A 15,862-nucleotide genomic window follows, 5' to 3' on the forward strand; every position below is an offset into this window, starting at 1 on the left:
GCGTCACCTACAAGTCAACCACAGCCACTATAGCAGAAATTACTCACCTCCTGTGGATTGTGCCTTGTTGACTCTGTTCTGAGCTTGTCCCACTCCAGTCAAAAGGCATGTTTGGATCAGTGCTGCCTCCAGTTGGATCTAGGAGTTGAACATGAGTCAACAGTGCGATGTGGCAGCTAAAAAAGCCAATGCGATTTTAGGCTGCATCAATAAAAGTATAGTGTCTAGATCAAGAGAGGTAATAGTGCCACTATATTCTGCTTTGGTCAGACCCCACTTGGAACATTGTGTCCAGTTCTGGGCACCACAATTCAAAAAGGATATTGAGAAACGAGCGTGTCCAAAGGAGGGCGACTAAAATGGTGAAGGGTCTGGAAACCATGCCCTGTGAGGAACGACTGAGGGAGCTGGGTATGTTTAGCCTGGAGAAAAGAAGGTTAAGGGGTGATATGATAGCCCTGTTTAAATATTTGAAGGGATCATCATATCACCTCTTAACCTTCTCTTCTCCAGACTAAACATCCCCAGCTCCCTAAGTCTTTCCTCACAGGGCATGGTTTCCAGGCCCTTCACCATTTTAGTTGCTCTCCTTTGGACATGCTCCAGTTTCTCCACATCCTTTATAAATTGTGGGGCCCAGATTCAGAAACTTTGCTCTTATAAAACAAGTGTATTCCTAAATAACAACATGCTTTTTTATCATGATTGCAGATAACACAAGCCAAAGGGCTGCAAGGCAATAAATCCAGAGTAGGGCAAGCTCACAAACACAACAAATCCTGTATATATGTGTGAGTGGCAAATACAGCAGCCAAATTGAGACTGATGCCATTTGAGACGAACCATAAGAGGGTTTGATCAGGTTATTTCTGGAAGAGCATGCAAAATTGCAAAAGGTGGCAATCTTCAGTGGCTTGTGAAACTCTGACTACAGCAAGCCCAGTGTTTTCTAGCTGTGGAAAGTTGAATTTGTGTGTTAAGGACCCCATGGCTATGGAGGGCCAACTGGATGTACATGTAAATGCATTGAGTCTCTGTGCATATGATACTGTAATTGAAAGGTATAGTTTGAATTTTGCTATGCAGAGGGATCTTATAGTGCCTTTGAGACTCACTGAAACCAATTTCTGCCTTTCAGTGCATCTCAAAAGGTGCTACAAGATCTCTCTACAGATTGATTCTACAGACTCACACGGCTATTACTTTGCATTCTACTGTTTAATCTTGCTAGTTCCTGTCACAACTATTCCCATTGCATTCAGTGATAGATGGGAATTATGATTTCTGAGTTAACAAAGCTAAGGCTTCTGTATGTTGAGCCAGTGTGTCACGGTGGTTTGAGTGCTGGACTAGGACTCTGCAGACCAGGGTTCGAATCTGGGCTTGGATGTGTCAACCCCCTGGCTGCACCTTGGGCAAGTCACACTCTCTCAGCCTCAGAGGGTGGCCATGGCAGACCCCCCTCTGAAGAAAATTGACATGAAAACCCTGTGAAGGGCTGGCCTTAGGATCTCTAGAAGTTGAGAAAGAACACAAAGGCACCCAACAACAGGAACAAATGGTGTGGTATGGAAGGAGGCCAATGGCTGAGGCAGGGTGACACTGAAGGAGATTGCCTCATTGCCCTCTTATAGTGCTGTGGGCTTTGTAGTTTAGCGAGGCCTAAGAGCTCTCTGGCTCAGAAATCTAAATGCTCCTCTTTAAACTGCAAATCCCAGGATGCAACCGGTGGCAGCCCGAGCAACACTCCACCTTCTTCTCCCACTGCCCTCTTAATAGCGCTGCTATTCCCCTTTGACTGCTCGGGCTGCCTCCTGTTGCATTTTGGGGCTTGTAGTTCAGTGACGCCTAAGAGCGCTCCGGCTGAGGAGTCTAAGACCTCTTCTTTAAACTGCAAATCCCAGAATGCAACCGGAGGCAGTCAAAGCGTCCTCCGAGCAGCGCTAGCATCCATTCCGCTGAAAGGAAAAGCGCTGCTCTTCCACGCCGGGGGCAATTAAGAGAGCGCTGAGGCCGCGCTGAACTACAAGCCCCAGGATGCAACGGGGCGGAAGAGCAGCGCCGTGAGAGGGTCGTGGTGGCGCTACTCGACTGAGGGGGAGGACCACTTTTTCCCTCCCCAAGAAACTTGGTTGTTGGACTCCAGGAAGAGAAAGCAAGAGAGGCCTAGAGAGGAGGGAGGCGGCTGAGGGAGTTGGGCGGGAAGGGCCGAGTTGCCTCGGGGGCGGAAGTGCCCCTTGGCCCGCTTCCTCCCTGCTGCTGAGGTGGGTCGGGGCCAGGGAGGGAGCCATGCCTCTCGCGCGCGCCCTCCTCTCTCGCTCTGACGCGGCCATATTTGCGGCGGAGGGCGCCGGGGCTCCTCCTCCTCGCCTGGCGCCCTAAACAACCCCCGAGCGGCGCCCTCCTCCTCCTCCTCCTGGTGCTGGGATTCCGGGGCCTTTGGCCGCCTGCCTGCCTGCCTGCGTCCTCCGCCCATGTCGCTGCTTCTCCTCGGCGGCGGGGGCGGGGGCGGCGGGGGCATGTCTTACAAGCCCAACTTGAACGCGCCCCTCAGCCAAGGTAGGAGGCCTAGTCGGAGGGAGGGAGGGAGGGAAGGGAGCGCGAAGTTTGGGCCAGAGCCGGTCGGGCTCGGAGGGAGGGTTGGGGTTAAGGCTGGGCTGGGCTTCGAGGTGGAGTTGGGGTGTTTCTGGGTTGGGGTCGCAGTAAGAGTTGAGTCTTGGAGAGGTTTTATCCCCAGGTCGCCATAAACCGGGCCCAAGTCAAGGGCGGCCCCCAAGAGCCCCTCCGGGAGGGTTTCAGGCGCAGTCTCCTCCCAAGTCCCTTTGCAAGTGCTCCTTGGGACGAAGGGGCTGCTGTCTGGTGGTGCCCTGGCCTCTGCCCCTGACTAGCCCCAGCTGGGCAGCAGCATCAGGGGAGCCTCGGGTTGCATCGGGAGGCTGGCTGGAAAAAGCTTGGCCCTGGTTTAGATCATCTCTGAAAACAGCAGCCACAGATGCTGGCGAAACCTCCGGCATCAACTCTTCTGGAACATGGCCACAAACAGTGTCACTCTAGAAACCGAGGTGCTTTGGCCATATGTCAGGCCTGTTTTAACCGTGGACTCTTGCACTGGCAAGGGCTGGACTCCATGCCCTTAGGGTTCCCTTCCAGTTAGGCCTCTGTGAAATGCAACGACTTGGCAGTGGAGCCATTCCCATATTCAGCAGCATTTCAGCCACCAAACTGGACTTTATATGAATGCAGTACAGCTAAAATGTACAGTCAGAGCTTTCTAACTAGAACTCAGGAAAGTTACATGTTTGGACTACAGTTTCTAGAGTTCTGGGAGTAGTCATCCAAAAAGTAACTTTCCCAAGCTCTCTTCCGAATTGTTGAGGGGAGGAAAGACAAGTTTTGGATAGCGTTCTCTTTATAAATTAATTGATCTGTAAAACAGAGATGATTTCGGTCTTCCCTTCTCTTTAATTTATGTCTTGTAGTTCTGCTTGTCTTTCCAATGTTTCACATTCTGGCTTGATTTTTCTTTTCATTCTCTGTATTTCTTGCACCTCCTTTTCTATTTCTGTTGCCTCTTTCATTTTGCTCTTCCTTTCTTTCTCTTCAACAGCTTCAACCCAAGTTCCCTTTAGCATTGACTTTCCCTCTTACTAAAGAGTTGCAACAACTGAGAATGTGTTAATTCCTGTGGTCAAAGTTAAGGAGGGACAAAACTGTTCCAGGGAATTCATTTTGAAAGAAAGGGCCAGTTGCTGCTGTCAGGTTGCCATTTTTCTTTTACTAGCCCTGCTCCTGTGCCTTTAACAGCAGTCTAACGCATGGAAATGATGCCTGTGATTCACTTGCCTCTGCTCCTTTTCTTATGTTTTCATGCCAGAGAAAATGTCTATACAGTCTTCAGCTGCCCTAGAGAGCCAATGTGGTGTATTGGGTCAACTGTTGGACTAGGAATAGATTTGCCTCAGGGTTGCCATGTTGGAAATGACTTTTGAAGGTGCAGAACAGCAACCTCAGCCTCACCACTTTCATAAGTCCTGTGCAAGTGATCAGTTTAGTCAGGCCTTTGTCCCTTTCCTAGGACCCTGTTGGGTTGGAAGGCAAGAAAGAGGCAGCAGAGAGAGAAAAAAGTGCAGGACTCCCCTACTATTGTTCCTGTCTAGCTTCAGCACTGCTACAGTTGGCAACCTCCCCCCAATATATATATATATACACACACACACACACCCCAGACTATTTCCAGCACCACTCCTGAACACAGCCCTTGCAGGCAAAGGTTTAGCCATGTCTGACTTAGGCCTGTTACAGACAGCCAAAATAAAGCTGCTTTGAGTCACAGTGGAGCTATGCTGTTTCAATGATGCATGCGTTCTAAGAGTCCAGAAGCCACACCAAAGCCACGCTCCAGTCCTTAGGGCTGGAGCGTGGCTTTGGTGCGACTTCTGGACTCTTAGGACTCATGCATCATTGAAACACCATACCTCCACTGTGACTCAAAGCAGCTTTATTTTGGCTGTCTGTAACAGGCCTTAGAGTCTAAGTTACAGGCCACTGGTTAAATGAATTAATTATTCAGTGTCGCAATGGCTTGGATTAAAGCTGAGATTTAGTGGCTTGTGGTCCTCTAGTTGTTGTCAGATGGCCACGCTTGTCCTCTGTGGCCATTGGCTATGCTGTCTGGGGCTGATGGGATTTTGAATCCGGCAACATCTGGAAGGTCACTGTTTTCCTAGCTCTGCCCTAAACAAGATCATTTCGATTGATGGAGGCTGTGAAACCTGAGTACAACATTCTGTATCTTACTGCAGGGCCCAATGGACTACCAGGTCTTTTTTCCTGTACAAGCCCCACTGAGTATGAGCAGGGGTTGCTCAAGGACTCCTAGCCCTATAAATCATGAATGGGAGAGATGCAAACCCACTTGAACCCTGCACAGTTTGGAGGAGCTACTATTTTGGATGATGACTCCTAGAATCCCAAAACTGGCAGTGCCATTCTCTCTACTGGTGGTGGTGGGGTTCTGGGATTTGTAGTCCAAAAAGCAACTTTTTCAAAGTCTGTAGGATCCAAGTGCGAGGCTTGTAGAGGAGGCCTTACCAACAGATCATGCCCTAAGGTCTTCTAAGGGATTGACTTGTGAGTAAAGTTACTTTTATTGTGGGGGTGGTTATGCTTGACTTTGCCTCAGATTTGCATTTTTATCGAGATACTTGATTTTTGCCTTGACTTTAAAAAATTCCAAAGATCTCAAGATGAGAAAGCCTCCTGTCTTTTATTGGAAATAAAAAGCTCAGTCAGAGAAAGAAAGAAAGAAAGAAAGAAAAATCCTCTGGTTGGAGAGAGTAAGGGACAGAAGCAACAGGACTTGGGTTTCAATGGAAGCCTATCTTTCTTCCGCAGCCCCAGTTCCGGACCTTGTGTTGGAATGCTGATTCCACCCCCCCTTCCTCCTCCTTCAGTGGTTCTTTTTGTCCTAGGTTTTGGATGTAAAAGTAATTGCGACATTTTGGACGCACTTGGAGCGAGCGAGCCATCTGCCACCTCAGAGAGATGACTGAGGCAATTGGATCAGTCACGCTCCAAATCTGTCACGCTGTTTAACAATACCTGAGCATATTTCTGTGCACATCTATCTCTACATGTATGTTTGTTTCCAGAAGGTCCTTTTGCAGCAATGCCTTGGGAGGCTCAGATTGTCCCAGTTGAAATGGTGCTGCGCCTTGTTCCCCATCCTTTTTGTATGGAAACTCTTTAGGTGGAAAGGGGTGGCTGGGCAGAGAGAGCGCTCATCAGTTTCCAAAATGGTTTCTCTGTCTGCTTTGTGTACCAGTCCTTCTTCTTGCTTGCACTAATGCCAGTACCCTGGCTTAAGGCCAAGATAGTTAGACAAAGGAGCCCTGGCAATTGAATATATCGGATTCACAGTGATATGACTGCAAATGCTCTGTCCCTCCCCTCTCGCCCCCCCTCCTCTTTTCAGAAGCTCAGTTTGGTCAGCCAGGGTTGCTTTCTCTCATGCATTCAGATTAAATGCTCTACACACTCACACATACTCCAAATTCAAATTGGTAACTGACGTTGTTTTCAAACATGAAGCTGGATTCCTCCCCCCCCCCCCTTTTTTCCCCCCCACCTTAGCTTTGAAAAAAAGATTTGCTAGAAGGCAGGAAAGAAAGGCATCTTCTGCCTGCCCTTTTCACCTGGGAAAACTTGCAGGGAGGTGGTCTGATTGCTTTCCTTCTTGAATTTCTTCCTGTTTTGTAAATGTTACAGCTGAAGGAACTCCGCTAAAAGATGAAACGAAAAAGAAGTACAGATGGCAAACCCATTCCCCAATATTCCCCCAACCTAGTGTCTCCCAGGTATGTTGTCCTACAATTCCCATCACTCTCTTGCCATGCTTAGCTGTGGATGATGGGAGTTGTATTCCAACACATCTGTAATATGCCAGACAAGTAAGAGCTGCCTTATCTGTCCTGTTGTTGTGAATTGCCCTTGAGTCAACCCCAACTCATGGCGACTCTGTGAATGAGACATCTCCAAGACCCCGTGTCCTCCACTGCTCTGCTCAGGTCCCACAAATTCACCTCCCCAATTGAGTTTAGCCATCTAGTATGTGTTCTCCCTCTCTTTCTACTTCCCTCTACCTTGCCTAGCATCATTGTCTTTCCTCATGGGTCTGAAAGGCTGTCTTTTCTCTGTCTAAAAGGCTGGCTGGGTTCAAAATGTTTTCTGCTGTCTTCCTTGGGTTTTCAGTAGAACTAGACTAACCTGGGGAGATGCCTGGAATGAAAGGGCAACCACTATAAAGGCCTTGATCCTTAGACAGGTATGACTTTCAGAATATGGGTTACTAGGTGGGATGAGGGGCCCATATGGCTGTGGGCTTTCCTGAATGTATCCCATCCTAAACTCACAATTCCACTAGACTGGATTAGCTGGAGTACCTGGTGGTGTTTGTTTGGTGGTTCACAGACCATGACATCCTTGATAAAGAGTCGTTTGCTTTCCAGCTACCATGTGGTGGTGGATTGGACACACCACAGGATGCATTGTCTAAGGTACAACCAGCTTTAAGATTCTTGGGACGGACAAAAGACCATCCGAATACCCCCTGCCCTGAGGGCAAAGCACAAAAATGGAGGGTGCATCTGAGAGCCCTTTGCTGAACAACTGGGAACAAACCAAATTAACATTGGGGAGATGGCATAGTATGACCCACAGTGGCATAATTCCAAGGGTAGCTTTCCTGTTCCTTTGGTCAAGGATGCCTTTGAAAAATTATGATGGACAACCTACGGTCTTCCCAGTGCTGTTGGGCTGCTGGGAGCTGTGGTCTGCAGCATCTCATGGGTGACAAGTTGACTTGCCCAACAATAAGGAAATCATGGAATTGCCTTATGCTGAGTCAAGTCTTTGTTCCATCAAGCCCAAGACTATTCCAGTGGTTGGTGGCTTAGGAAGTTCTGGGGCCATTTCCTACCCCTTGGATTGCACCAGACCCTCTTGGTGAAATGGGAAATGACTGATGTCACTTTTGGATTTAAAAAAAATCTGGGAGGGAGTTGCAAATCTTGTTTTAGAGGAGACTTGCCCCCAGTATAGGCTTCTGGAGTCACAGTTGCTAGGTTGTGTCAGTCAGTCAGTTAGTCAATCAATCAGTCTTTTAAAATGGGGTGGGCTTTGAGGGTTGCAAGGACCTGGGGCTGCCCATGAGCCTGGTGATGCTCTTCCTGGTCTACTATAACTGCATGTGACTTTCACAGGGTCTCAGGGAGATGTCTTCTCTTTCACTGGCCCTGAGGATGACTGGGACCGTTTGCATGTCTAAGCATGTGCTCTACTCCTGAGCCATGGCCCTTCTACTGACAGAAAGCAAATCCTTTGACTGAAAGGTCTGACTGCCTTCCACAGACCACCTTCAGCCCCTCTGCTCCTCCTTTTCCTCCCTGTCTTCCTCCCCCAGCTTGGATCAGGAGAGGTTTCTGGATAGTTCAGCCTTTCTTTGAGTTGTCGGGCTGGACTAGATGGCCTTTGAGTGAAGGCCCTTCCTTTCAGCGCTCTTGCCATATCGAAGGAAGATTGGCTACATTTTTAATTTCCTTCCACCCACCCTCACCCTCCAGCTGGGCTTAGCTGGCACAATTGCGAACATAGCCATCTGCATTGTGCAACGGGGGGGGGGGGGGATGTTGGCTGGCTCGGCAGCCAAGTCCAAACCCTTCCTTTTGTTCTCGGGGCCTGCTGCAGCGGTGCTGATAAGGTGCTTGGGTGGTTGCTGCAATGTCTTACTACATTTTTGAGGCAGACAGCAAAGGAGCAGGTAAATACAGGCAAAATTCTCTCCTGGCTGGGTGCTGGGGGTGGCGAGGGGTGGGTGGGTGGGAGAAGCTGCCTTGAAACTCAGTAGCGGCCTCTAGTGAAAGCTTGGGGGTGCTGCAGAGGACCCCTCCCTGGGAGAAAGTGCATGGGGATGGCATTTCATTGATGTGGAGATCATGCTCTACAGCTTTATGTTTGCTGCCCCAGCTTGGTGTTTCCTTGCTGCCTTGTCCGCACACAAACCTGCATCTTGAGCTTTGCTTGGCAAACTCTGGGGAAGGCCTGTAGCTCAGTGCTAGAGTACATGCTTTGCTGGTCAAAGGTCCCAGGTGCCATCACCAGCAGCATTTCCTTGAAAAGCTGGGCAGGACTGTTGCTTGAAGCCCCAAAGGGCCATTGCTAATCAAGTCTTGACAGTCGTGAGCTGGATGGTCTGGTTTGGTATAAAGCTGTCTCCTGTCTTCATAAGAATTAATCTGTACATACTGTAGCTGTGTAAGAATCGGTGTACAGTACACCCTCTTCTGCTCAACAGATGGGCGACATGACTAGCATTGGGCACTCACCTTCTGTCCTAAAGGGAGAGGGAAGGGTTTGTCCTGAGAACTTGGATGATATGTCAAAAATAGCTACTCTGAAACATTTCAAAAGTACAAAGAATCTTTCCCTGACAATCCTCCTGTATTGGGAAAGAACACAATGAGCACTTTTGACAGATGTCTTCTCCTATGCTCTAAGCATAGTCACTTTCCTGGAGTATCCAAGCTCTTTTGTTGGCATATCCTTGTAGAGATTTTAGATGGGCTGTTGTCTTTCAGCCTGCATATCTGTATTATGCAGATAATAATATCTGTCTGCTTTCAGGGGTCGTGCCAGAAAGTCCAAGCTAAGCCCACCTGGAGGAAGGAAATGAAAGGAAGGAAATTAAAAATGTAGCCATTCTTTGAGCACTTAGGAAAAAGCTTTGCATGCATACCCAATGTAACCTTATCGGGTTTTTTTTTTTTCTGGAATCAGCCTAATAAATGCCACTTCATTATAAAATGCCTTTTCCCCTCATTCGTGGTATGCTTCTACTCATCAAAGCAGATGGCAAAGCTCCTCATGTAATTTTCCTCTCTGCATTATTACCGCTGTTACTAATGGTTGTTAATGGGATGAGGAAGAGAAATGTTGATTTTGCTCCAAAACTTATATTAACAGGTATTGATGTATCTGTCTTGGAGAAATTAATCACTCTTGTTCTTCATTTCTCCAAAGCTGGGAGTGTTCACTCTCCTTCCACGAGCATGGCAGGTTCCGGGCAATACAGACAGCTTATAAATGACTACGGACCTCCGTCTCTAGGCTACACACAAGGAGTGCAGGTAAAACCTCTTGTCTGGTTTTGGCATTACTTTTCGGACTGCTGTGTAGGTTTTGTTGTCATGTACGGGAACGCTTCAGTTCAATAATCCAGGCTTTCAATAACAAAAACAGAAAAGCTTTATTCAGAAAGAATAGTTCTGTGTTGTCGGGAATGAGAGTCCAGCATTAATACAGCATAGTTAAAGTATATCAATTCAAATTGTGAGCATGCTGTCACCCCATTCATCCATAAATGCTAACAGATTACTTCCTCTTTTCCCCCATGGTCACTCCTCCTCCCTGCTAGTACCATCCATTCTCATGGAACTGACCATCACTGTCCAGGCACAGTTTTTCCTCCCTTTTTCCCATCTGCTCCTTAACCACCAAAGGAATGCGAGCAGCAGCCCTACTAATTACTTTGTGACTACATGTCCCATTATCCATAACAATACCACACAATATGTTATAAGCAAGCAAAGCTACATCAGGCAAACCTCATCTTATTAATTATGGAAGACAAGCTGAGCTTACGTTCATCCAGTTCATGCCACACCTGCCCCTGCCAGGATCTCCAGTTTTGGGAGGAGGGAGCAAATAATCCAGAATGGCTCATCATGTTCTCTAGGGGCTGCAGTTAATAGGTTTGCCACATAGGCGTCCTTTTTACAAGCTGGGAAGTCACTTGATAGTCATGTCTGTTTTTTTAAAAAAAGCAAAGCCCCCACCACACCCATAAAACAATTGGAGGGCTAAAAATGTGATGAAATGGTTAATCACGCCTCCAGAGGACACAGTTAATCATATTAAGACCAGCGGATGGTATCCTGTTCAGTTGTTACAAGACTGTAATTCAACTGCTGAGTTTTCACATTTATGGACACTAACAATAGAATGTGACTCAAAAACCCACTTCAGCCTGGCAGCGCCCCAGTTGAAGGATTTCTGGGGCCCTGGGAGATGACAACTGTAGCACTTTCCCAGTCATAGGACACACCAAGAACAGGCATCTGGGAGAGAGCCATTGGGGGGCCTGCTGCAACTGCCTATCCCAGTGCATCTAATGACTGGGGGAGCACTGCAGGTGGCATTTCCCAGCACTCTGATCTGCTACCCCTCAGAAATCCTTTGGTTGTGGCAGTGCCAGGCTGAAAAGGAAGGTTGGAGGTGTGTGGCGGTGGCGTTGTCAGACATAACGACGACGGAGCTCTGCCATTGTAATTGACATCCAACGATGGAAGCTCTCAGCCAGTTTTTATTGCCTTTAAAGAAAGCATACTCTAAAGAACAAACAATAAAAATGAATATAAGCAGCTATGTTAATTAAAGTGTATACTTGTAAGAGTACAAAACTAAGTCATAGTTTTGAGGAAGAGGCATTGGATGATGCAGATAAACTTGGATTCTGCAAAAGAAAACCACATAGAGTAGAACACAAAATACGGCTTTCAGAATAGATTTTCCTAAAAGGTGATATCCTGAGTAGGGAGCAGTGTGGGGATCATTTTTCGTTAACAAAAACGATAAAGAGATAACCTCATTTCTATAAAGCTATCATTCCCTCGCCCCCACAATAAATGCAGATTGCATGCCAGTTTTTCAGGTTGCACCATATTACGCCATCCAGATATAAGTAGTAATACGAAATGGCTTAAGGTTTTGGACAGTTGTTTCATGTAAGTAGATAGTGTTTTTGGAGCAGATGCAGGATTTATCGGTGTAAACTTAAACGCCTATTCAGATGTTAAGTGTAATTGTGTTCAGTCAGACTGACCTCTGGGTGAGTGGGTACAGGACTACAAGTTCAATGGATTAAGTTCCTTTCCTAACTAGTTTGCTCTGAACCTGGTCACCCACGATTTAACAATAATAGGTCTGCAATGCCTTTGGGTTAATTTTGGTAACAAATTAGACTTTGGAATGCTAACCAGTTGTTTAGTCTGTGAGTGGTCTGCATCTGCTTTCTCCTTATCTGTTCTGAGTATGTTTGTTCCATCCCTCTCCAATAAAAGGGGTGGAGAGAGGATAGTTGTTTGATAAAGACAGAAAAGAGACAACAGAAAGGGAGGGAAGCATAGGCAGAACAACTTAATCATATTATTGTATGCTGTTATTATATACTGGAGAGAGAAAGATAGACCTAGAGTTTTGAAAAGGTACTTTTTGGATTACCTTAATCCAATAATCTAGCAGTTCAAGTTCCAGAAAGTGCTCTATAGACTTAACTGAGGGTAACTCTCAATGAATAGAGTGGGACTTAACACAATCCTATCTATTTTTATTTAGAGTTTATCTATCTTTGATTTAAAAAATTGATTAGAGATTGTCGTTTCTTTGTTTTTGTGTGTTGTTCTGGTCTAATTTTGATCTTTTTCTTTCCTTCTGGAAACAGGGCACTGGTAGTAGTCAAGTACCACAGAGCAAGTATGCAGAACTTTTGGCTATCATAGAAGAACTAGGAAAAGAAATTAGGCCTACTTATGCTGGAAGTAAAAGTGCCATGGAAAGGCTAAAACGAGGTAAAAGTGCTTGTGTTTCAGGTGGGATGAAAAATATCTATCTATATTATTTTAAACAATTGAACAAAGTGTATTGTCCATAGGATTGTGAAGAAAAACTTTGAAAATACACCAACTGACTGACAAAGGGTTATTGACAAGAGTTTGTGTTGGAGTGTATCAAAAATCTTTTGTAGATCTCCAGATTTTTGTTCCTCACTGGTGACAGTATATTTTACAACTTTCAGGACTGTTTAGTTTAATAAAAAAGACAAGTGACAGGAGGCATGAGAGAGATTTGTGAAATTATGTATGGGGTGGGGAAAGTGACTAAGGAGCAGTCTTGCTCCCCCTCTTATACTAGAGCCCAGGTTCATCTATGAAAGCTGAGGGGTGGGAGATTGAGGACGGATAACAGGAAATATTTTTTCACATATTGTCTAGGTTTTAACAATATGTTTAAAAATGTTTTTTTAAAAAAAAACACCCTAATTCATTGCAATAAGATAATGATGGTTGGCAACTCAGATGACTTTAAAAGGGGATTAAATGCACCCATCATCTAAGGTGGCTATATTCAGGTTGAGTATCCCTTATCCAGAATTCTGAAAAACTTCAAAATTGTCCTCTCAGGTGGCTGAGGTACGACACCTTTGCTTTCTGATGGTTCAGTGTATAGAAACTTTGTTTCACGCACAAAATTATTTTAAATTAGTATTTAAAATTACCTTCAGGCTTTGTGTGTCTGTATATGAAATGTTACATTTGTGTTTAGAGTTGGGTCACATCTCATTATAAGCAAATACTCCAAAATCCAAAAAATCCTGAAATCCCAAACACTTCTGGTCCCAAGTATTTTGGATAAGGGATACTCACCTGCATATATATATTCTCCTCCAGTATACATAGAGTTGCTAGGAAATGTGAGACAGAGGATATACTGTACTTGTGGACTTTCCAGAGGCATCTAGTTGGCTACTGTGGGGTCAACTTGTTAGTCCTTTGGGCTGATCCAGCATGGCCTTTCTTAGTGTCAAACTGAATGTGTCTCTCAAACGAAATTTTCTACCCTTAAATGTTTTTTGTTTATAGATATTCCCCAATTAATTAAAAGTTTTGCTAAAAACCCATTCCTGTGACATTTTGGTGCTGGTTGGGGAATGTCTGAAGATTGTACTCTTCCTTTATTCAAACGTTGAGTCACTGAAAGTTTCAGAAAGTGGGAAGTCAAATTAAAAATTAACAAACAAAGTACACCTCAACAAGGAAGTTCTTCTGAAAATGAGCAGGAGTCGAACCTTTACATGAAGGTTGTAGAGGAGAACTTCACGTTTATTTGTTATGTCTTGTCAAGGCCCCCCTTTGGTCTTCTGTCAAAAGATAATATGTGTGTGGTTGCTTTGGAAGAACATTTGAGGAGGTAATGTTTTTTATTTATTTTGCAGGCATCATTCACGCAAGAGGATTAGTCAGAGAGTGTTTGGCAGAAACTGAGCGGAATGCAAGATCCTAGCCCTTTCCCAGCTGCAAGATTTTCCATCTCTTTGTTTCAAAAAAAGAAAGAGACACCAGTTCCTTTGGAGATTACAAAAACTTTCAGACAAACTTCTCAACTGGACTGCTCTATTCCACTTCCCCATTTTTTAAGAATGTGGCCAGGGATCCAAAGAGCTACTTGGTATGCATCCAGTAGATTTTGGGTACCTGGTAGAAATTTGGGATCTCCCCCTTCCCTTTTGAACAAATCTATCCCAATGTCCTGTTACAATCACAGTGGACCTCTGTTTGAGACAGTTCCAAAGGCCCTTGAGCAAATGGAAATCATTTGTACCTTTTTTATTTTTGGATCCTGGACAGTGAAGAACAGGGAAAGTTTGCAACATTTCATTTAAATCGGAACACTCCCTGCATTCAATTTGAAGACTGAAAAAGAAAAACCCCTGCATGTCGTGCCCACCCTGAATTCTCAGTTCTCTTTTTCTGACCTTGGAACTATTACTTCTTGGAACACAACTCCCAGAATCCTCCAATCCATGGTCATGCTTATTGGAAGAGTCTGGGGGCTGTAGTCTAAAAAATAAAATTTCCAAGCTCTGCTTTCTCATGTTTTCTTCTTTCAACTGGCAATGTTTCCACAATCCAGTGGTTTTTCGGACTGTATTCCTGGGAATTTGGAGGCCTCTTCAGAAGCTTTCCAGGGCTATCTTCCTCTCAAGATCAGTGGTCTTCTCAATATTTTAGCCCCAAAGCCCAAAGGGAAGTCCAAATGTTTGAAGATTACTTGAATTCCTGCATCCACCTTTTTTTTTTCTTTTTCTGCTTTGCCTTATAATTAAATAATTCTTAGGATTTTTTTTAAACAAAATGTTGAACACAGAGACCACCAGTTGTTTTCCTTCGCTAACAACCTTTTCTAATTCCTGGAATTTGATGCACAGGGCATAAATTCCATTCAGAAATTATGCCTCCTCTGATTTCCTTTTGCATGACTATTATGTGTTTCAGAGTCCACTAAAGCAGCACGAGTTCTACAAAAGCAGCCTATTCAAACCTGGCACAGGGCCCCAAAGAACTCTATACCCCACTCCTAGATTTAAATGGTAACTTTGCATCTTTGTATGTATTTATTACTTGATGTAATAAAGCTTATTTTCAGTAACAATTTGTACTGTTAAGGAGAGCAAGCCATTCATCTGAAAGCACTGCAAGATCTCAAAAGAAGTCCTGGATAGGAATTTGGTGATGCAGAATATTAAACAATAAGATTAAGAACTGCTGACTAGGAATTATGGGAGATGAGCTGCACACCCCCAATTGGAAATTTTTCCATCTCCAAAACTTGGACTGTAAAAGTAGCCTGAGCTTTCCCAGTATTGCCACCAGTCTTACTGCATCTTCTTTCTAGCTTGTCTGCTGCTAAAATGCACTAGAGAATAGGAATTATTGGAAGGGACATGTACCAGCAGCATTTGGGAACTAAGCTTTAGGAGAAGCATTTCAGCCTTCTATACTGGGGGGGGGGGGGGGGGGAGAGGAACCATGGGAATCCAGAGAACATTTGTGTCATTTGGGAAGGGGGGGCTAGCCTTCTGGGGAAGTAGGTCTGGCTCCAAGGCCTGAGAATTGCAGTTGCTGAAGAAGCAGTTTTGACTGCTTCACCTTTGGCCAACCTCCACAGAGAGCTGGGCTTGAAGGCTACAGTCCTTGGCAGGAGCTTTGACTTATGTATGTATTCTGGAAAGGGCTCCAGACCATGGCAGTTTGCCATAGGGTCGGTACTGCAGTGCTTTTCAAGTGACACACTGGCTCTACAAAGCCTCAGACAATTCCTTGCTGACTTCACACGTAATGAACAACTTCTTGTTTGAGTGAAGTCCACATCTGTTTGTCTGGCCTCTAAGAGAGAACCTGCTTTAAGAAAAACCATATGCCTTTAGCAATCCGCACTGGCACTGTTAGGGTAAAGCAGGGTAAAGATAGCCTGTTGAGGCCAGCTGCTTCACTGGGATTAAGTTTGGGATTGAGGGCTGCCCACTGTATTCTGTACTTGGTATACCAAAATGAGAGACCCTGCTTACACTGGGCTGGACAACATGCTTTGCAGCCCAGTAGTTCACTAGGGTTTTTGGTCCTAAAGTAATAGTTCACTGGACTGGGGGTGGGGTAATGCCCATATTCTGAAGCAGTTAAGATAACCTGTG

The 15,862-nt window shown here is 45.3% G+C and overlaps 1 protein-coding gene across 3 annotated transcripts; it reads left to right on the plus strand.

Moving 5' to 3' along the window:
- The first annotated feature begins 1,989 nt into the window (after positions 1-1,989).
- LOC149281139 (cyclin-dependent kinase 2-associated protein 1) lies at positions 1,990-14,817 on the plus strand. Of its 3 annotated transcripts, none has more exons than XM_089499638.1 (4): positions 1,990-2,559; positions 9,577-9,683; positions 12,056-12,182; positions 13,607-14,817. In XM_089499638.1, exons 1-4 carry the CDS (start codon positions 2,475-2,477, stop codon positions 13,672-13,674), a joined length of 387 nt encoding a protein of 128 aa, XP_089355764.1. In that variant the 5' UTR covers positions 1,990-2,474; the 3' UTR covers positions 13,675-14,817. The 3 variants fall into 3 exon arrangements, with proteins under 3 accessions (XP_089355764.1, XP_089355766.1, XP_089355765.1); XM_089499640.1 differs by lacking the exon at positions 1,990-2,559 and adding an exon at positions 3,665-3,759; XM_089499639.1 differs by lacking the exon at positions 1,990-2,559 and adding an exon at positions 8,285-8,317.
- The last annotated feature ends 1,045 nt before the right edge of the window (positions 14,818-15,862 follow it).

Source organism: Sceloporus occidentalis, unplaced genomic scaffold, assembly GCF_023333645.1.
Source record: "Sceloporus occidentalis isolate IW3139 unplaced genomic scaffold, rSceOcc1.0.p SCAF_138, whole genome shotgun sequence".
Classification (NCBI taxonomy): domain Eukaryota; kingdom Metazoa; phylum Chordata; class Lepidosauria; order Squamata; family Phrynosomatidae; genus Sceloporus; species Sceloporus occidentalis.